Here is a 23505-nt window from a genome sequence, read left to right as displayed (position 1 = left end):
CTAAAATGGGACTTGATAGCATCTGAAAGTGTCCATAAACAAGTGCTCACACAGTGCACTTAGGGTTTTTCTAACACAGTTTTGAATCCAGTATATTAACATGTTAGCAAATAATAAGATAAGGGTTGGCCTTGGAAGTAAGTGTTTTGATATTATTACTGTAGGTAGCTAATTAATCATGCATAGCAGATTATGATGGAACAAACCTACTCTTTAATCACTTTCTTAAACTTCTATCTTATTTTGTCTTGGTGGCTTTGGAATATCTCACTATACTGCAGTCACTGCAGCCCCATTCACAGCCATGTAGAGAGATCCAAAGACTGACAGACCTGCTCAGCCTAATAACATTTGCTGAGCTATGATTGGACAATTAATGTTTGAGGGAGAGATTTTGCCTATGTTTATTGAGACCTAAATGATTGCTCTGTGCAGTAACTTGTTGCTTTTCCTGATCTTTAAAAATGACATACCCTGTCATTCCTTTTTGCTGTGAGTGACTAGAATAAAAGAAAACCTTAATGGTCTATTGACGTTACTCTACCAACACAACTACACAGATCAATTTACAGTCAGCCAGATTACATTTCAGCAGCTATCTATCAATACAGTACAGCTTGGCTCAGTCATTCCATCTGCTTATCAGTCCAAGAGTTCTTGCTCTTAAGATTTTCAGTTTGATTGTGCCATCCGTCACAGCAGGGCCGCAGGCTTGTTGAAGTGATTGATTAGTCTAACAGTAATTCCTCATGCTGATTGATCAGCATAATGGCGGCGGTGTCACTGTGGCAAACTGGAGATGCATGTAGCTTAGTGTTTTCCAAATTTGTTTTCAAATGGCGATGGCTCTGTAAGAAATGCAGGATATCCCAAATGGTGAGGTATCATATGGAGAAAATTTACAATCACTTTGCTGTAAAAGCTGTTTTATTCTTGCATTTCTATAATAATATATAATATCTGGAGATGAGCGAATCAGTATCTTGGATTGAAGAAATTCTAAAGAGTGTATGAAAGAGCAGTAAGTCAAACAGCTTTAAAAAAAATCTTGTAAACGACATGATTATTTTGAGCCTTATAAGACATCACCTTTACAATACTTGGTCATCTGAAGAATGATAAGCCAAACTGTTAAATAATATGTCAGTTAGCAGTTGATCAATATTTTTTAGCCTGTTTCCTTTTTTTTTATCTCATTTCTTGCTTCTCAGTCACTCAAGCCATAGTACAACCCGAATTCCAGAAAAGTAGGGATGTTCTTTAAATTTGAACAAAATGAAAACTAAAAGACTTTCAAATTACATGAGCCAATATTTTATTAACAACAGAACATAAATAACATATGATTGTGTCACTGACATTACTAAATGGGCCCAGGAATACTTCCAGAAACCACTGTCAGTTAACATAATCCAACGTGCCATCTGCAGATGCCAACTAAAGCTCTATCAAGGAAGCCATATTTGACCATTATCCAGAAGCGACGCCATGTCCTGTGGGCCAAGACTCATTTGAAATGGACTGTGTCAAAGTGGGAAAGTATTCTATGGTCAGATAGGTCCAAATTTGACTCTTCGTACTCGGGGCTAAAGAGGAGGGAGACCTTCCAGCGTGTTATCGGCGTTCAGTTCAAAAGCCAGCATATCTGATGATATGGGGGTGCATAAGTGCATACGGTATGGGCATCTTGCATGTTTTGGAAGGAACTATGAATGCTGAAAGGTATATAAAGTTTTCAGAGCAACGTATGCTCCCCCTCCAGACAACGTCTGTTCCAGGGAAGGCCTTGTGTGTTTCAGCAGGACAATGCAAAACCACATACTGAAGCTATTAGAACAGCATGGCTTTGTCAGAGAAGAGTCCGGGTGCTGATCTGGACTACAAGCAGGCCAGTTACTTATATCAGGCAAGAATGGGACCAAATTCCAACACCAAAACACCAAAACAGATGCTATACTATGGTAAACACGCCCCTGTCCCAACTGTTTTGAGACCTGTAGCAAGCATCAAACTTGAAATGAGTTCATTTTGTGCATAAAATTGTAATTTTTCTCAGTTCAGCCATTTGTTATGTTATTTATGTTCTGTTGTGAATAAAATATTGGCTCATGTGATTTGAAAGTAATTTTGTTCAAATTTAAAGAACATCCCAACTTTTCTGGAATCTGGGTTGTACCTGCTCAAGCTGGCCTTGGTGACTTTCTGACGTAAACTGCACCCACGAGGCAGTCACAGATGTTACGCCGTATTTGTCTCTAACTTCAGTAAAAACTATTATACCTTGTGCTGTTCATTAGTAGTATAACAAACGGTTACTTTGATCATGCTCCTACAAATGATTAATGGCCTTTACAATGGAAAACTCGAAGGCACAATACAAAGCCTATGAGTTATATAAATCCCCAGTGTTGTTTTTTCTTATTATAATTGAGCATTCTCTACAAAATGTTTTGGATCAGTAGTATTTTATCAACGCTGAATCCACCATTGGATCTGCTCATTATATCTAAATCATTTCAAATGCCTTATTGGGTTGATTCGAGTTGAACTTTAAGCAACAAGTTTCTTAAAATTTGAGAGCAAACCTCAAACATTTCTCATCAAATGTTCATTCTAGCATTCATAATTACTATGTTTTCTGAATCACTCTAAGAGGAATTAGGCAATATATTTTATGAGAGATTTATTAGACTATGACGTTGGCATTAATTAATTAATGACAGTTGTATTTGTATCTGCAGATGTATTCTTTTGGTACCATGGAAAAGCTACTTTAAATTCTGTGTGCAACAAGACCAGCACTAGCTGCTATTTTCATGCTGTCCACTCTACTTCTTTAATCCTTTGCAGATTACACCATTTGTACTGTCACATCTATGACACCAGACACTCCCTACCAATTTCTGCTTCACTCCCATCATATCTGTGATTCAAATCCCATTGTCTCCTCTAGATGCTGTCCCTCATCTGCATGTCTGTTGTTTGAAATCTTCCATCTCTGCGTCGCCCGTCTCTCCACTCTCACTCAAACTCTCGTCTCCTTACTAGCCTTTATTCCTCATCTGTCATGTCTCTTACACATCTATTTTCCACGCCATGTTCTATAAACAACTGTTTTCTCGTATCATGTGATCACTTAGGCCTCGGTTCTCTTTTTCTTGACTTTTCTGTGCTTCTACCACTATATCTGTCCCTTTTGCTTCTGTAAGCATATTCTCTCTTCTAGGTCTACATCCTGCCCCGCACTCATCATGTCCATTACGACAAACAACTCTGCCCTACTGGTCTATCATTTGCCTTTGACCTATCATACCTGTTACTTTCCCTGCTATTCCACTGCTTCTTTCTGCTGTGTAGTACTCAGGTTCTCAGATGGATATGCAATTGTGAGTCAGAGCGGGCACTGTGCTGAATATTAAATCCGAAACCCAGACAGCCGTGTCTTCCTCGACTGAATCTGTTTATCTCAGAGTCACCACCATCTCTTTTGCTGCAGGCTGCATTTGCTCACCTCACCTCGTTTCTTGCAGCCGTTTGATTGTGTTGACAACAGCTGCCTGACGAAAGGAGAGTGGCAATTACATTTGCAATGTGTTATTCCCACCAGTACACCCTAAAGCTTATCCTTGCAATTCACTTCTTCACCCCAAAATAGCCTTCCTTTAAGCTGTTTTATGTCTGACAGTCAACATGGATGTCACTGTGGACAGCATTTTGTTTTATGATTCATTCCACATGCTGCAAGTTACATGCCGCTCCTGTATTTGTCCAAATGAGTCCCTAAAGAGAAACTCAGGAGAAAACAGAAGGCTTTGTTGCAGAGGTTAGGAAAATGAGTGGAATCTCAGATGGGGCAGCACAAACCAGCACAAAAAAAAAAAAAAAGAAAACAGAAACCATCTGCAATACATGTCTTCTGTGTGTCTGTGAAGGTTCTCAGTCATCCAGGTCATGGTATAGCCAAAAAAGCGTTTAACAAAGGCAACTGGGCCTGCAGAGTTTTTTGTGAAGACATTTCGTTCTTGACAAATCTGCATGTTGCTTCAGTGAATACTTCTCTTGCATTCCCAAAAATCCCTTTAGGACTAATTGTGACAAGAATGTAAATAACAGCCATAATGGACTTAGAAATAAGACTGGCAGCACTGTTTCCTTTTCTCATCCTCCTTTATGTGGGAAGAGTCATTGGTCACTGTAATAATTCCTCCACTCCATACTGCCCTTGAAGAGATTAAATGTGATTCTAGTATCAAAGATGGGATTTCAAATCTGTCCTCCTTATTTCCAGTTTAGAAAAATCTAAAATTTGGCTTTCGTAGTCAAATCATTTGGGTATTTTCCATAATTGCATTGTTTTTATTGCGGTAAAAGTAAATCTGTTGTGCACCATTGTGACTCCAACAGTTAGATCTAAACTATTTAGGGCACCGACCCAGCAGTGATAAGAATATGCCAGAAATCTCCTGCCTGAGCTAACAAACTGAGGAATGCCCCTATGGTGAATTTAAAGTTTTGCAGAGTTTGTTACTGAATCGTTAATTTTTATGCACTTTGTATCCACTGCAGAAAAGAAAATAATTTTTTAATAAATGTATTATTAAAGTATGGCTTTCTGTTAGGTTTCCTACCAGTTAAGCTTGTTGTTTGTGCTTTGGTCAGTGGAAATCTGTGGGAATGAAAGATGCTTTGATAGATTCCCTCCGTGTTTATCGTCCTTCATTGGTATTCTGCACATAGAAAGTGGTGGGTGCAGAAGTTCTTTCAACCTCCCTTGGCTTTTCTTCTCCAGGTTTCCTCTTTGCCTGTTATGGCAGTGATTTACTGTGCCACTTAATCCTCCATTAACGCGTCTCTCTTTTATAAATGTACATATTAAAAGGTTATCTTTTAGTTAGTGTGATTTCTTTTAATTTGGTCCAGCACTCACCTTCTCTTATAGTAGTCATTAAAAGCTTTTCAAACAGTAAGGAAGCACATAGGAGTGTGTCACCTCCCTTTGGTTGATGCTATGTATTGCAGTCGGTTTAAGACGAGAATATGGCAGGGAGGGCTTTATACCCACAATATCTGCAGCTCCACTTGAGTGTGTGGGCATACTGACCAGAGGTGTATAAAGTAATTGAAAAAAATAACTAAGTAAAAGTACAAATACTGTAACTGAAAATGACTTTGGTAAAAGTTAAAGTCACCCATAAGAAAATCACTTGAGTAAAAGTCTTAAAGTAGCTCACATTAAATGTACTTAAGTATCAAAAGTATCTTGTGAAAAAATATACTCAAGTATCATAAGTACAAGTACAAGTACAAGTACAAAGTATTTTTATAGTACGCATAAAAAGAAGCAAAACAACCAAAAATGGTTCTCCCCTTGTTGTCTTTATTTCACTTTCAGGTGAATGAAATAGATGTGGTATGATAAAATAAAAACAAAAAAACACTTGTAGAGTGAGTGAATCAAGTGTCTCGTGTCTGCCTGAGAACAAAATAAAGCATCTGTCTGCCTAAGAGCACAAAAAAGTGCCTCTTATCTCCTAGTCACGGATGACTGTCGTTTTCTACCGAGGGAGATGCTGTCAGTGTGGTAACGTCTTCCGTGTCTTCCTCATCAGCGTTAACTGCAGAGGTAGCCATGTTGATGTCTGCAAACCTCGTGAGAGTACCGTGCGTTGTTCCTCTCGTCCTCTCGGACACGCTCATTCCAGATAATCCTTCGATGATTAATTATATTTCTATTTTAATTTGTAACAAGTAACGAGATGGAAAATGTCGAAGTAACAGAGTAAAACCATATTTTTCAACTTTTAAATGTAGTAGAGTAAAAAAAAAAACTCAAGCAAAGTACAGATCCTCAAAAAAACTACTTAAGTAGTGTAACGAAGTACATCTACTTCGTTACTATGCACCTCTGATACTGTCACTGTATGATGATAGAACACAAGGTATTTATTTACTTATTTATAGGATTTATGGAATATATAGAGTTTATAGGTTCAAGAAAGGAATAAGCACTCTTAGGTGGTTTTACTCTCAGGCACACCAGTGTTAGATGTTAGTATGTTCACAATAGCAAACACTTCATCTCTCACACACACACACACACACACACACATTACCAACAAACGGTGGTGACTGCATCACGCTACTGGGCTTCGATCCAGACACAAGAAATCAGTGTCCACCTTCTTTCTCTTCAGATCTTTTAATCACTGCATTTTGACAGCAACAGAGTGGTAAGAAGCTTTTATCTGTAGTGCAAAATACATGCTTGAAAAACTGATTGGCTGGAGCTCCTGTATTCTTCTTGTTGCTGTCTCTAATTAACTAATTATGCAGCAATACTATTAATTCTACAAAAACTACAAACAGCTTAACTATTCAGTCAATTCAAATTTCTGTTAGCCTGTAAAGTATTATTTTATTTTCACCTATCCTGACTTGTAGAACTGAATCTTAGTCCACTTACTAAGTGTCAAGCTCGACCTCATTTAGCCTCTCCCTTCTTCCTCCAGGCCCTGTTGGAGTTGAGCTTTAATGTCAGACTCTCTCCTAGCCTGCGTGTGCTGGACATCCTCTGCTCTGCTCAGCTGATGTTAATGTTTTTCAGCTCATAAACTTGCTTTATACTTTAGACTCTGTTTTCACCTTGGAACCAGACTGAGCCTTGAGGTATGATTTACGACTAATTAAACTACAATACTTCTGCTGTAGAGATGGAAGGCATAAAATTACAGTGGAAGACTATGCATTGACCAAGTAGAACCCAACCACTACTGTGCCCACTATAAAGGATCTCTTCCTTTCACCAGTCCCTAGCACTCGTGATTATGAAACTAGGAGCATCTGGTTGAGTGGAAAGTGTGGTACTGTTCCCAAGGGGAACAAACAATTTCTTGCCAGTTCTCTCTGTACTTTAAATCCGTTGTTTGTTGTAACATTCCTACACAGACATACCGGTACCTATGTGTTTCAACTATCAAGGATATTTAAATGTTTCCTAAAGCTGGTGAGGTGTGTCACCATACCAGTGGACAAGGACACATAAAAAGGGAGTATTTTGGAAAAATCTAGGCCATGTCCAAAAAGAGTTCCTGATGTCCCAGATCAAAAAGAAATTATGTGTTCAGAAGAAGTATTACAGGATGAATGGGTGAGGAGAAACACTACATTGGTGTGCCCTTTACACATTGGGGAGCACTCAACAAAGACCTACAGCCGATCCCAGCCTAAGCAAACCAGCTGTAGTTCCCAACTGTCCCTCAGCACCTGTAGGAGCTCTACACCCAGAGCTCTTCAGTGCTTAGGTGCGAGGGTCGGCTCCAGCTAGCACGCCTGCTTTTGCTCACTAGCATGGTGCAGCGCGACATAACCCAGCCAGAGTTCCCAATCAACAACCACCTTGCGGATGTCAGGGTATGAAGTGGGCCAGCTATGGAAGCACATCCAGCTACTGGTGCCATATGTCTGTCCCTTGTATTGTCTTTGTATAATAAAATTCATATACTGTACATGATCATACTTTCCAGTAGGCCAACATTCCTTTATTAAGTATACTAAGAATTTTCTTTTCATTTTTATAGTCTTACGTAATATTCTAATTTTCTGAGAAATATATCCCTCTGTGTGTAATGTATTTATATAATGTTTCTTTTATATATAATACATAATAATACATAATGTATAATTACAACAACAACACTTATAATATCTTCATTTGTATATACCACATTTTATACTTCAAATGCTACAGAGCTTAATTTAAAAGAACAAATAACAAGATAGAAGAAAAAGACTGGAAAAGGTACTACTAAACTTAATATTAAACAATAATAAAGACATTCAAAATAATACAAAAATAAGCAAATTACACTGTACAAAAATATCTTATATGTCTTATGTTGTGTTAATGAGGTGTTTAACCTCATATTTCAAAAGTGACAAACTGAAAATCTCTTTCTAACTGTGTCTGTGTATCTTCCTCTCTCTCTTTCAGTCACTTGGCTCTTCTAGAGGGCATTGTGGTTGTGGAGATGCTGCAGATAGCTGTCTCTTTGGAATAGCTATCTCTTAGGGCATTTTGTGATGGGTACACTTTTTAACAATCTGCATTTGTTGTTTTTAATGTTATTGGTGGTATGCAGCGGTATGTCAAGCCTTTGTACAAAAGTGGCATAGTTATCTTCGCCTCAGGGCACTCCTTTGCTGCTGTGTCAAACTTAATGTAAAGCTGTTGTCTGATCCACACATTGGCATTCACATATTGAAAACAGTGGTTTTGAGCTTGTTTCAAGAGTCATTTTCTTCTTGGTTTGATGCTAAAAAACAGGCTTTGTCAACCCCAGGCCTTAATTCATTATTATTATTAGCATTATCATTATTATTAGAATTACTCCTAACACTACAAATAGCAATTACTGTATGCTACTTGTACTAATAAAAATAATGATAGTAGTAGCACCAAAAAACCCTGGGATGTTCTTCACTTGGGTCACCAATATTCTGCCCTGGGGTAAAATTTATTGGGGTTATTGGCTAACCCTGGTATAGAGTCAAACTAATTTATTTTAATGAATGTACTTGTACTGATTAAGATGCAAGTGGAAGTTTTCTGGGAATTCAGAATGGTTAGCTAGAAGATAATATGAATTGTGTTTACTGAAAGTATTTGGTTATCTCACTATGTGAATATGCGGTTCTCTTTTTGCAGGCATACCGTTTCCTTGCCATCAATAGGAAGCTGGGGCTGAGTGGGCGTCCAGAGAGGCCAGTGGGCTGCATTGGGACCTGCAAGGTATTTGAATTTCACACAAAACCACCCACATGCACCTTCACATCAGTACACTGTGTAGCTCTGCTGCACAGGTCATAGGTGGCCACTAACACACACTGATCTGCATAAATTTCCTAGATCTCCAAGGATATGACAACATCTCAAACTCAACATAGAGACAGAACAGTTTCTTTTCCAAGAGTTTGTCTCTTCTTTGGACATGCAGTATGCATCAGTAAATGCAGAATAGATTTGGCTTAGTCTCAGGATTTATTGCATTCTATTATGCTAAGCTGCTGGCAGGCAGTCTCTGTGTTGTGTTTCCTGGATATGTGTGTATTATGGGGTTGTGGAATGGAATAGGTTTTCACAGTCCATGTTTGTGTGTGTGCTTATGTCTCTTGCTGATGTTGTTGGCAATGTCTCCCGAATAAAGGTCACAGTGCGACCACATAAGTAGAGCAGTAGCAGCTTACTCAGACAATGGCATTGCCAAACAAATGAATCATGGCTCCCAACGAATTGCTAAGACAATATTATAATAGAACATTTATGGGGAAGATGACAGACTGCCAGACGACATTATCATCATCAGTGTGTCTGTACGGGTGTGTATGGCCCTCTCCACCAGTTCTGGATGTACTGTTTTCAGGAGTGGTTGTGTAAGTCCCATGTGCCACCTACAGGATTGATAGCTTGTTTTATACACTGTCCAGAATAATGTACACCTCGCTACTTATGAGCCACCAGTCTTCCTTCTAATGCCTTTGTGTGTCTGTGTTGTGTTTGTATGTGTGTCTGTCTGTCTATATGCGTAACTCCAGATTTATCGTATCCTGGGCAAGACGGTGGTGTGCTACCCAATAGTGTTTGATCTAAGTGACTTTTACTTGTCCCAGGATGTTATGCTGCTTATCGATGACATTAAGGTAAGTCAGGGTCACAGCTTTTCAATGCCGTAGCCTCACAGCTAACCACATTTTATTTGCCTGTAGAACTTAAATAACTGAGCTTGTATTAGTTTGTCTGCGTTCTAAAGCTTGACATTTGTAAAAAAAATAAATAAATAAATAAATAAATTATAAAACACACCCGTTTTACTTGGATCCATAGTAAGGGCACACACTAGCTTCATAGCCCACTTGATATTAAGACTAACACTCGCTCCAATCTCAGCTTTTTAAATGTACCAGTAGCCTAAACCAAAAGACTGAGTTTTGAAACCCTTGTATGTACACACTTGTGTTGAACCATTGCACAAGAAGAGAAAGTAAGCAAGGGCAAAGTTAGGAGGGCAACCACATAATGCTCTTCTCTTCTTACTTAGTCATATATCTGATCATTAGACTACACAGATATTTTCACTACCACATTACGATCTAAAATGTATAAACCAACTTGCTTCCTAGCCTCCCAGCTAATAGTAGCTTTTTCGAGTTTCTCCTTTTGAATGACAAATACAGACTACTGCCACCTGTTTGCATGGAGAGTGATTGCTTTAACACAGTTGCAGAAATCCTATGTTAGCCAGTGCTGGATTTCTAAAAAGACCCCTTTTTCAGTTCCTGTGATGGACAATTTTGGCATGCCACCCCTATTCTCTCCCAACATTTCTCTTGGTTATGCTACGTGTCTTAATTATTTAAAGTTACGACATTAAAGCTAAAACACTGATAATGTGATGTTATGTTAACATGCATTTTAACACATTCAGACAATATGAACAGATTAGTTTTTAAATTTTAGTGTCACACTGACTATAATGATCATGTTTTTAAGATAAAATACATTTGAAATGTTATTTTCTATTCTGTAACTCTCAAAAAACTTTACAACTTAAACTTCATTCAGATAGACAGCTAAGGAGGCTGAAGTAAGAAATACCACTGATTCAGTTGTTGCACAGAAAAAGAGGAAACTAAAATATCTGAACCAGCAGCATGTCTATGTCAGTCTGAAAATGGTGTCCATGTGTGCAGAATGCCCTGCAGTTCATCAAACAGTGCTGGAAGATGCAGGGACGTCCACTCTTCCTGGTTCTCATCCGCGAGGATAACATCAAGTAGTATACACTCTCCATAATAGTTCTTTTGTATTTATTTTTCGGTCTCCCTGTTGTCTGATAGCTTTCTTGAAGTATTCTGTCTTCTCCCATCTCTCCATGCATCACTCACTATGTCTATTTTTCTGTCTGATTCTGGCTCAAGCTTGTAACAAAATGTCTTGACGATCAATTTCTTTCTCTTTTTTTCCACCTAATGCTCGTCTTTCTCCCTTCCACCTCCCTTTCTTAATATGTGCACTATTAATCTTTATAGCAGTAAGGTATTACTGTGTTTGCTTGCTGATTGGGTGATAATGTTTCTCATCTGTATCACTGTAGCCTTACTGGTGGGCTGATTACAGCAGTACTGACCATAATCCAGGGAGTCCTATGTTAAATGTGCTACAAATACTTAAACAGCCACACAGCATGATATCTAGAGTCAAAGGGCTCTCACAGAAGCAACTCATTAGATATTAGTTTGCTATTGATCAGGACGATGACCTGTATATAGAAGGTGACAGCAGACTGAATTAATCAATGATTTAGCAGTTTAGCTGTGATTATTTTAGTGTGGTAGTGTGTTTAATTCAGTTTTATTCCAAAAATAATTGACTACACTATTGATAAAAGAAAAATGAGAACAAACTTTTACTTCTGTCTCATCAGAGGGAGCCGGTTCAACCCAGTCTTGGACATGCTGGCCTCATTCAAGAAAGGCAACATTGGAGGGGTCAAAGTTCACGTGGACAGACTTCAGGTTTGTGGAACCTGTTAGCGGAATACATTTTTGTATTGCCAATGCTTAATTTCAGCTTTAATTAATTTTTGAACTTGTAAACAATCTATAGTCACCCACCGTGACAAAATACATGAAGTGTGAGTTAGCATAACAAGTGCGTTTTAATGTGGCCCATAGGGATGTGCGATATTTCATCGTTTACGATATATCGTCAAAAACATTCCCCACGGTAAGAATATGTCATCCCGCGATAAAAACGATAAATTCCCATAGATGACGTATATATGTGCGCGACACACTCGCAGCCCAACACGTATGGAATATTGACAACTTGACAGTAGCGGAAGGCGGAGCAGATACGCCGGGCAGCGAGGAGCTCGTTCCTAAACGAGGCATGAAGGGGTTAAAAAGTCTGATGCGGAGCAGCAAATTACAACATGCAGGGTTTGCTAACAAATAGCGCATAAAAAGGACAGTAACACCACTAATTTGTTCCACCACCTCAAACACAAGCACAAACCAGAATACGAAGAAAGCCAGAAAATGCGCAACCGTCGACTTCATCCAAAGTCCGGTTAAAAAAACAACTCAAATAAAACTTGCCGATGCATTATAGTCAAAAAGATTAGGCTGAATTGGTGTTTATTTATCGTCATTTTTATCGTTACCGTGATAAATACCAGAAATTATCGATAAAATTTTTTGTCCATATCGCCCATCCCTAGTGGCCCAATAAAGGTAGGCCTATTTGGGCAATATATAAAAATAATAATTGAAATTATGACAAATTAAGGGGATGACTCTGCAGAGCATTTATCATAGGATTGGTCATACATTCCCTAGTTTCTGTGCACATACCATCACATGACGTACCCCTTTGACATCCTCAGGTCCACCCAATTTTAAATAAAATCACTGTAATAATTACCGAACACACCTAAAAACCTGACCGACGGCTGGACAAGTTGATAATATTAACTGTAGAAAATTATACAGCACTGGCTGCACATAAAGTAGAGAAGGCTGATCCTAATGTCCTGTCCTGTATGATCGTTACACCAGTGTTGCAACTACAGATATCACTTTTACTTGTTTTATCAAAGATAACAAGCATCTGTGACATGACTTAATACTTTTTTTTTTTTTGAGATTTTTGCGAATTTATTAAAAATAAAGAACTAAAAAAATCACATGTACATAAGCATTCACAGCCTTGGCTCAATACTTTGTTGATGCACCTTTGGCAGCAATTACAACCTAAAATCTTTTTGAATTTGATGCCACAAGCTCGGCACACCTATCTTTGGGCAGTTTTGCCCATTCCTCTTTGCAGCAACTCTCAAGCTCTATCAGGTTGTATGGAAAGCATCTGTGCACAGCCATTTTCAGACCTCTCCAGGGATGTTCACTCAGATTCAAGTTGGGGCTCTGGCTGGGCCACTCAAGGACATTCACAGAGTTGTCCGGAGGCCACTGTTGATATCTTGGCTGTGTGCTTACGGTCGTTGTCCTGCTGAAAGATGAACCGTCGTCCCAGTTTGGTGTCAAGAGCCCTTCTGGAGCAGGTTTTCATCCAGGATGTCTCTTTAGGGATGGTATTGGCCTGGTGATGAGTGGTGCCTGGTTTCCTCCAAACATGACGCCAGGTATTCACGCCAAAGAGTTCAATCTTTGTCTCATCAGACCAGAGAATTTTGTTTCTTATGGTCTGAGAGTCCCTCAGGTGCCTGTTGGCAAACTCCAGCTGAGCTGCCATGTGCCTTTTACTAAGGAGGGCCTTCTGTTTGGCCACTCTACCATACAAGCTTGATTGGTGGATTGCTGCACAGATGGTTGTCCTTATGGAAGGTTCTCCTCTCTCTGTCAGGTAACTGTTACCTCAGTCTCTCAGAGGAGGTTGAGGAGCTGACTCGATTCCCAGGAACTTAGGGTCGACTGGGAATTGTTTCCATCTTCTGGCTGGAGAGGGTGTTAACCTTTCATTAGAGGACGAGTGTGAATCGGAATAACCAGAATCATATTGGCTTAATGACTGTGGTAGGGAAAGACGACCTGATTTAAGCCTTAACAGTTCCTCTTTGTGTGCACAAAGATCTGACTCTGCTGAGTGCAGGTCTGCTAAGTAGCGCATAGCTTTCTTATTGGCCGTTTGTACCTCATGGAGGAGACAAGTATTTTGCGCTCTAAGGGACTCTACTTCTTTCTCTAGGGCTGTTTTGCTCTGAAAGGCAAGGCTGGATTGCCTGTGAAAGTTCAGAAGCAAACATCTTAACAATGGGCCTTTGGATGCAGTCTCCGCATCGCACCTGTCATTCAGTAGTGAATCTATCTTGTCCCTGCACTCACTCAAATTCAACTTGCTATTGAATTCTGGGTAGCCGGGGTTTAGGCTCTGTGCAAGGGAAGAAATGAATTACTCTACACAGGGGTTCTCCATTGTTATGTGGGACAGAGGCAAGGTGTCAAAAATAACAACAAAGCAATGGGGTTAGCAATGCTATGCTAAATAGCTTAAGTAGCTATGGCACCATCTAGTGGCTCTAGTGGGCACAACAAATATGGTAACTAGTAAATACAGGTTTACAAGTTTACTTAACAAAAACTTAACATGCAATAACTGAAATGTAGGGCAGTAACAGAGGTGTGATTTTTTAAAGTTAACTTGTAACACATGTCAGTAACAGCTAGTTATACTACTTAATGTTTCACAGGGCTGGTAGCACACTGTGGCTCTATCTCAGACTTTTTATCTTACTTAGTCTGAAATGCATGCCAGTAACAGCCGGGCACAAGTTCTTTATATCACAGGGCCGGTGGCACGCTGTTGTTTAATTCAACAGGGGAGCACTTAAATTATCAGGAAACAGCTTGACTGAATTGCATTGAATACGTGGTGTTCAAATGCTGAACAGAAATTCTCACAATTTAGAAGAGTAGGTTCAACTTGAGTTAGCTAGCAGCAACAGCAACTCTTAGTGTAACACTATGGGGACTTAAAACGGTAGTTATTAATAACGAATTAATAATAAATTATCAATTTATGAAAACATTAATTATCATCACAATGCACCTGTTTGTAAGTACAACTGGACATCTACGTCTGTGGTAGACTAGTGGGATTGAACATGAAGACTTTTGGCAAGTCTAAAAGTTGTTCAAAATACTTTTTGCTTTCATGGCCATCATAAATAATTAATAATTAGCAAAAATAATTATTTATTATAAATTAGATAATCTAAAGACATTAGATCACCTCGGGGCACCACCATTCTGAGAAGGGAAAAAATAGCCAATTCATTAAATCAGTCTCATAATATTTACTAAATTGTCAATTTGGTACTCTGATTAATAATTAACTTAATAACTATAACCAAAATTACCACATTAAAAGCTAGTTAAGTTTGAAGGAATTTGGAGTTCTTGACAGTGTAGAGGCTGGCAAAATTCACTCTTTTGCAACATTAAACAGACAACAGGTATGTTTAAAAGATATGTATTACAAGAATAAAAGTAAAACCATACAATACAACTACAGTGTACTTTATACAGTGGTGTGTGTCCAAGCCTGGAGCAGCTGCTCTGGTTAGCAGACTACCGGAGGCAGCCAGCTGAGCAGCTGGAGGTCCAGGAGAAGAGGAGAAAGGAGGAGAAGAGTGGAAGACACGGGCCAAACATAGCCTTTATATGACCCGATGACCTCAGAGGTCACGTGTCACTGTCAGCCAGTGATAACTGCTGGATCAGTTTTCACACCTGGAGGATTGTGGGACTTTAGGTTTTTGGTGCTTGCCTTTGTCTCCAAGACAGAGAAAGCCATGTGTTCAAAACTTGGTAATGCATGGTGAGCTCACCACCAGTTTCAGGTCCCAACCACTGTGTTCATTGGGAGCTTTAAAGCAGCAGAAATCTTTCTGTGCCCTTCCCCAGATTTGTGCCTCAAGACAATCCTGTCTCGAAGGTCTACAGACAATTCCTTTGACTTCATGTTTGGTTTGTGCTCTGACATGCACTGTCAACTGTGGGATCTTATATAGACAGGTGTGTGCCTTTCCAAATAATATCCAATCAACTGAATTTAGCACACGTAGACTCCAGTTAAGCTATAGAAACATCTCAAGGATGACCAGTGTAAACAGGATGCACCTGAGCTCAATTATAAGCTTCATGACAAAGGCTGTGAATACTTACAGTTGAAACCAGATGTTTACATACACTGTGTTAAAAGACACATTAACATTTTTTTCCTCACTGTCTGAAGTTAAATCAGACTAAACCTCTCCTGTTTTAGGTCAGTTAGGATTACTAAAATTATTTCTATTTGCTAAATGCCACAATAATGACATAATTTTTTATTACTTTCTTCAAAGTCAGACGTTTACATACACAAAGATTACTATGTCTTTAAACAATGAAGGAAAGCCCTGATGATGATGTCATGGCTTTGGAAGCTTGTAGGTTAACAGACAACATTTGAGTTAATTGGAGGCACACCTGTGGATGTATTTTAAGACTACACCTCAAACACACTGCTTCCTTGTTTGACATCATGGGAAAATCAAAAGAAATCAGCCAAGATATCAGGAAGAGAATTGTGGTGCTCCACAAGACTGGTTCATTCTTGGGTACAATTTCCAGATGCTTGAAGGTGCCACATTCATCTGTTCAAACAATTATACGCAAGTATAGACACCATGGGAATGTCCAGCCATCATACCGCTCAGGAAGGAGACGGGTTCTATGTCCCAGAGATGAACGTGTTTTGGTCCGAAACGTGCGAATCAACCCCAAAACAAAAGCTAAAGAACTTGTCAAGATGATGGCTGAAGCTGGTAAGAGAGCGTCATTCAACAAGTCCTGTACCGATATGGACTGAAAGGCCACTCAGCGAGGAAGAAGCCATTACTCCAAAAGCAACATAAAAAAGCCAGATTACAGTTGGCAAATGCACACAGGGACGAAGACCTTAATTTTTGGAGACATGTCCTGTGATCTGATGAAACTGTTTGGCCATAATGACCATTGTTACATTTGGAGAAAAAGGGGGAAGCTTGTAAGCCTTAGAACACCATCCCAACTGTGAAGTATGGGGTGGTAGGGTCATGTTGTGGGGCTGTTTTGCCGCAGGAGGAACTGGTGCACTTCATAAAATAGACAGCATCATGAGGAAAGAACGTTATGTGGAAATATTGAAGCAACATCTCAAGACATCAGCCAGGACGTTAAAGCTTGGGCGCAAATGGGTCTTCCAAATGGACAATGACCCTAAGCATACTGCCAAAGTAGTTACAAAGTGGCTTAAGGACAACAAAATCAATGTTTTGGAGTGGCCATCACAAAGCCCCGATCTCAATCCCATGGAAAATGTGTGGGTAGATCTGAAATGACGTGTGCGGGTGAAGTGGCCTACAACCCTGACTCAGTTACACAAGTTCTGTCAGGAGGAATGGTCCAGAATTCCAGCAGACTATTGTGAGAAGCTTGTGGAAGGATACCCAAAACGTTTGACCCAAGTCATACAGTTTAAAGGCAATGCTACCAAATACTAAGGAAATGTATGTAAACTTCTGATTTTGAAGAAAGTAATAAAAAATTCTCTAACAAACTCTCTCTCTCATTATTGTGGCATTTAGCAAATAGAAATCATTTTGGTAATCCTAACTGACCTGAAACAGGAGAAGTTTAGTCTGATTTAACTTTAGACAGTGAGGAAAAAAAGGTTTATGTGTCTTTTAACACAGTGCATAAACATCTGGGTTCAACTGTATGTACATGTGATTTTTTATTTTTTTATTTCTAAAAGAAATTCTCAAAAAGAATTTTGTCACGTTGTCATTACGGGGTGTTGGGTGTAGAATTTTTTGGGGAAAAAAATAGTTTTTTTTCAACAATATCTTAATTGAATTTTTCAAATTTAGAAAACAAAACAAAACATAAAGCCAGCAAAGTGACGCAAATGAGACAGTGTGTTACCACACAACATAGGTCCTGAAATGACAAGGACATTAAAACCCTACATTTGGTTTGTTTTTAAGAATGTAAGCGGTAAGCAAGAAGATAATTCCCTAAACCACATGGCAATACCTGGCTTACTCGTACTTTTCCATGTTAAAGCTATTGTCCACTTTGCTTGTAGAAGACATATGTTTAAAAATGTTTAAATATGTTTTAGATTATGCAAATCACTCAGGTGCCTGTTGCCCACTCTTGGGCAATGCCAAAGGCAGTGACAAATAGTGCCCTTATTTACACCACACCTATTGCAAGTGTCCAGAATATTTGCATTAAATTTGTTTAATTTTTCTGGAGTAAAATACACCCCTCATCAGCCAGTTCTATTGTAGGAGTCTTAAGCGAGTGTTACCCATCCCTGTCTGGGCTGTTTTGCATGCCCTGTGCTACTGTACCAATGTTAATTCCTCCCGTAGCTCTGAATTCCATGCATTGAACTTAGAGTCAGAAGACTCAGTTGAGGAGGCTTTCAGTAAATCAAAAAAAATTCAGAGATGATGCCCTTTCAGAAACGATTCTTTGTCAGAGTATTCTCCAGTAGGGTAAGGGACATGTAGTGAATTTGATTTGCTCTAATAAAACTCCTTAACTGAAGATATTTGAAGAAATGTTTGCGAGGGATATTGTATTTCCTGATCAACTACTCAAATGTGTGGGTAGTGTAACTCAATATCCCTCCATGGTAGGGATCCATCTTTAGTGAAATAAAACATGAGCGTCCTTAGCTGGACTGACCAGTAGTACTATGGCATATTAGGGCACTGTAACCCTCCTCTGTCATAGGGTAAGTATAGAAGAGATAAACGAAGTCTGGGGCACTTATTGTTCCATACGATATTATTGAATAGATTTTTTATTTTAGGGAAAAAGTTTGGTGGAGGTGGCAAAGGGATATTTTGAAATAAATATAGGAGTTTGGGAAGTATGTTCATTATAAGTATGTTGATTCTCCCAATAAGAGAGACTGGGAGGCTAGACCATCTTTTAACATTTTTAGAAATAATTGTGATCACTGGGCTATAATTAACATTCACAATGTTTTCTAGTTCAGGAGTAAATATGACATAAAATGTTGTTTATTTATTCCCACGTATGGGAAATTACCTTGTCAAAGTAGCGCGGAATTTGGCAATAAATATATACAAGAAACAATAACGAATTTGAAAAAAAATATATACAAAAAATAACAACACAATAGAAATATAAAGACAGTCTGTATATACAGTGTGGTCGAGGAATCTTTACAAATAAATAATTTCTAAAAATATAAAACTATAAGATGGTGAGGTAGTGGTTCGTACAACACAAGGCAGTGCAAAAAGCAGATTTAATTAGTTGTTGTTGGTGATAATTTCTGCATTCTCAGCATCTAGTGCTAAGAGGGCTGTATCAGATGCCCCCTCTGGTCATGCAAGATATTTAAGAGACCTTCCTGGAAACCCTGGCGGCCAATTATAAAGCTATTTTGGTCTTCCATTATTAGACCTTGTAATATACACTCCAATCTTTTGGCCAATAATTTTGCAAAGAATTTTCAGGTCCAAATTCAAAAGGCTGATTGGTCTCATATTTTCGCACTTCTTGTTAGGTTTGCCGTGCTTCAAAAGTAGGGTAATCAGGGCGCTCCTCAAGTAGGGGGCAAGTATCCAATTTTGAAGTGATTCTGAAAACATTTCGAGAAGTGGTAGTTTAAGTTTTGATTCAATTTTTTTTATAAATTTCAAAGTGAAGACCATGAAAAAAATTAATTTTATACATTTTGGTATAAGACTATAACATAAAAAAATGTGGAAAAAGTGAAGCACTGTGAATACTTTCCTAATGTACTGTATGTACACTACCGGTCAAAAGTTTTAGAACACCCTAATGTCCAATGAATAGCTTGAAATGGTACAAAGGTAAGTACTGAACAGCCAGAGGTTAAAAAAAAAGGTTTGGTTACCCAAAACTGAAAAATAATGTACATTTCAGAATTATACAAAAAGGCCTCTTTCAGGGAACACAAAGTAGGTTAACAATTTAAAGCTGTTCTGCAGCAGTGAAGGTTGAATCAGCCTTGAAAGCTGGTGCTACTAATTCCTACAGGTGTTCCAACTTTTCTTCATTATTTACAACCCCCTCTGTCTGCATAAAAGCAGTGTTGGAACACACTGTGGTACCAGACCCTCATGAGCATCAGGTGAACAGTATTGTACTGCAAAAAGTAGTCTGTTGCTATAAAAATGGCGAGAAAAAGGCAATTAACAATGGAAGAGAGACAGACCATCATAACACTTAAAAATGTAGGTCTTTCCTACAGGGAAATTGCAATGAAAGTCAAGGTGTCAGTGAGTACAATTTTCTTCACCATCAAAAGGCACTCAGAAACTGGGGGAAACTCTGACAGGAAGAGGTCTGGCAGACCCAAAGCCACAACTGAATCAGAGGACAAGTTTCTGAGAGTTAACAGCTTGCGTGATAGGCGGCTCACAGGACAACAGCTTCAAGCACAGCTTAATAGTGGTCGTAGTAAGCAAGTCTCAGTTTCAACTGTGAAGAGAAGACTTTGAGCTGCAGGTTTGACAGGACGAGTTGCAGCAAGAAAGCCGTTGCTAAGATGTCAGAATAAGACAAAGAGGCTTGCCTGGGCCATGAAACACCGCCATTGGACTACTGAAGACTGGAAGAAGGTATTATGGACTGATGAATCAAAATTTCAAATCTTCCGTTCATCACGCAGGATCTTTGTACGCCGTCAAGTAGGCGAGAGGATGGTTCCACAGTGTGTGACATCAACGGTCAAACATGGAGGAGGAAGTGTGATGGTCTGGGGCTGTTTTGCTGGATCCAGGGTCGGTGACTTGTACAGAGTGAGAGGCACCCTGAACCAAAACGGCTACCACAGCATTCTGCAGCGCCATGCAATACCCTCTGGTATGCGCCTAGTTGGTCAGAGGTTCATCCTACAGGAAGATAATGACCCAAAACACAAGTCCAAGCTATGCCAGAACTACCTCAGGAAAAAAGAACAAGATGGTAAGCTTGAAAACATGGAGTGGCCAGCACAGTCTCCAGACTTAAACCCCATCGAGCTGGTTTGGCATGAACTGGACAGAAGAGTGAAAGCCAAGCAACCTACAAGTGTCACACATTTATGGGAACTTGTGCAACAGACTTGGGAACAACTTTCTGAAGAATATTTGATTTCTATTGTAGAAAGAATGCCACAAGTGTTTTCAGCTGTTATATCTGCCAAAGATGGCTACTTTGATGAGTCAATAGTTTAGAATACATTTTGGTCTATAAATTGATTCCATGATTTCTTTTTCAACTCAAATTGCTTATTTGTTTTATGCTTTCATTTCAGAGTGCAATGAGACACTAAACTGAATAATTTTCAGTAAAAAACTGGAAAAAGTGTGGTGTTCTAAAACTTTGGACTGGTAGTGTATATCTAGCACATAGCAGGCCTAGGCAATCGGTCAGGCATGGCATTAGCCTAAATATGATAGACCGCATTAGATTATATGAGTATACTTGAAAGAACGGCCAATGAGTGTGTAGTTAGTCATCAAACATTGGCTTATGCTCACATTATGTGATCATTAGCTTCAAGGTCTATCTCTATCTTTATATTAGCCAGAACTGTGATTAACAAAACAGGTTTCAATTACATGTTATCATTTTACTGATGGAAGCAATAAATTCAGATTTTGATGAATCGTGTAAGCGGAGTACTGAATTAATATTATTGTAACTCTTACTCGACTTTTGATTGTTTGCATATTGTGAGGGGTTCTCATAAGAGCAGCTGTGGGGGGAGAAGTATGCCACCTGCTCCCTCCTGTTGGCTCAGCTACATTGGATATTACAGCTCTCTCTAAATAAACATTGGCTTAATATTATGCTTCTACAAATTGTGTTCCGGGGCTTCATCTCTGTGTAAGGGTACAAGCAAAAGTGTCCCAGCCCTTATTCTGAAGTCTCTGCTTATTTCAGTAGCAATATCAATATTTGTCTCTGCTTAACCTTGGTCTGTCAGATTCAATTTGGGTTTGCTATTTTTTCCCTGAGAAAAGTAGAACAGGTTTGAGCTTGGACTATTTCAGAAAAGGTACTACAGGCACAAGACAGAAACTCTTATGTTGAAGCATTTTGTGTCTCGTAAAAGATAAATCGAATGACTGCAAATTAATAGCTGTGGATCTTTTGACCTACTGAGAGGACTATAGAGAAACCTAAATTAGATACACAGTGTCAGTATGAATCACGTTATATTACTGTGTGGAAATATTTTTGTGGTATGATGACATGAATAAAACAGATGCTAATGAACGCGGCCAACATAGTTCTACAGTACCACACAGAAGAGTCTGACAGGGAACCAGGGTCACTGTTGCCTCAATAGATGTTGCAATGCCATATACACAAAAACTTGCTATAACTAAGAACGAATGGAGAGAGACATTTCAACGACGTAGAGATGTTTTCAACCAGCAAGTCAAGCAAAATGATGCCTTACAACAAAACACAACTAGAACAGAGGGGCACAATGCACAGGCAAAACACAAAAACCTAATTTCACTTGCATCTCTGAGACATAGGGACAAGCAACAGGGAATAATAATAATACCGTCTTCCATGTTCCCTTTTAATGTATATAGCATTGACTTATAAGATGCTGTTTCTGCCATTGCATCAACCCAATTTGATGCAACTGTCCAAGATAAGAGCCACGAAAACTTCTTTCTGTTCCCCTGCCAATATCACGATTTTAAATATTAACAGTTAATCACACATGTGCAAATATAATGTGAAATGTACGCCATTCACAGCTACAAGGATGCAGATAAACAACTGATTTTGTAACTTCCCTCAGTTTTCCAGAGCAGTTTAGCACCTTTAAAATGTGTTTCTTTGTTTGACTCAGTCTTTACTATTTTACTGCTATCTCTCAGCACTCCTTTTTTTTCCAGAAGCAGCAGGCAAATGTTTTTCAGCAAAAAATGTGCCAAAACCCCACATGAAATGTGTTTAGCACCAGACACAATATTAGCAACAACATGCTCCCAAATACTTTGCAGCTAAAAAGACAGCTCTTTCACTCTGTTCCAGAGGAAGAAATTAAAAGGGCTTGAAGAATAGATGTGACAAATCTGTAAACAGGCATCAATTTGCTGTAGAATTTTAACCATATTCATTTCATCAGAGAACAAACAGAACAAACATAGACTTAAGGTGGTTGCAAACACAGCTCCAAATAAATGCACGTGTTTCTCTGCAGCTGCTGCAGGAAGAAATAAGCTTCTGTTTCGTAAAAACGTCCTCTTAGCCACTTAAAATAATATGATGTCAGCTTGATTTTGCTGCCTCCAAGTGGTCACAAAATTAATGTAACTCTACACTGCCTGGCCAAAAAAAAAGTCGCCACCAAAAAAAAGGTCACACACACTAATTATTTGCTTTGATTACAACACGCATGGTTTCGATAAGCTTCTGCAATGTCACAAGATTTATTTCCATCCAGTGTTGCATTAATGCGCAAAGCCTTTTCCAGCACATCCCAAATATTCTTAAGTTAAGGTCTGGACTCTGTGAAGGCCAATCCATGTGTGAAAATGATGTCTCATGCTCCCTGAACCACTCTTTCACAATTTGAGCCCGATGAATCCTGGCATTGTAACCTTGGAATATGCCCGTGCCATCAGGGAAGAAAAAAATCCATTGATGGAACAACCTGGTCATTCAGTATATTCAGGTAGTCAGCTGACCTCATTCTTTGGGCACATAATGTTGCTGAACCTAGACCTGAGCAACTGCAGCAACCCCAGATCATAGCACTGCCCCCACAGGCTTGTACAGTAGACACTAGGCATGATGGGTGCATCACTTCATCTGCCTCTCTTCTTACCCTGATGCCCCCATCACTCTGGAACAGGGTAAATCTGGACTCATCAGACCACA

The 23505-nt window shown here is 39.1% G+C and overlaps 1 protein-coding gene across 6 annotated transcripts in view; it reads left to right on the top strand.

Moving 5' to 3' along the window:
- phkb (phosphorylase kinase, beta) overlaps nucleotides 1–23505 on the top strand; it is a 114429-nt gene that overhangs the window by 78325 nt on the left and 12599 nt on the right. For all 6 annotated transcript variants that reach the window (XM_084541941.1, XM_084541938.1, XM_084541940.1 and 3 more), the window contains 4 exons: nucleotides 8705–8788; nucleotides 9592–9696; nucleotides 10747–10829; nucleotides 11481–11571. In XM_084541941.1, coding sequence (XP_084398067.1) covers nucleotides 8705–8788; nucleotides 9592–9696; nucleotides 10747–10829; nucleotides 11481–11571 — 363 coding nt within the window. The remainder of the gene's footprint in view (nucleotides 1–8704; nucleotides 8789–9591; nucleotides 9697–10746; nucleotides 10830–11480; nucleotides 11572–23505) is intronic.

Source organism: Chelon labrosus, assembly GCF_963514085.1.
Source record: "Chelon labrosus genome assembly, chromosome: 3".
Taxonomy (NCBI): Eukaryota; Metazoa; Chordata; class Actinopteri; order Mugiliformes; family Mugilidae; genus Chelon; species Chelon labrosus.
This window is presented reverse-complemented; position numbering and strand designations above follow the sequence as displayed.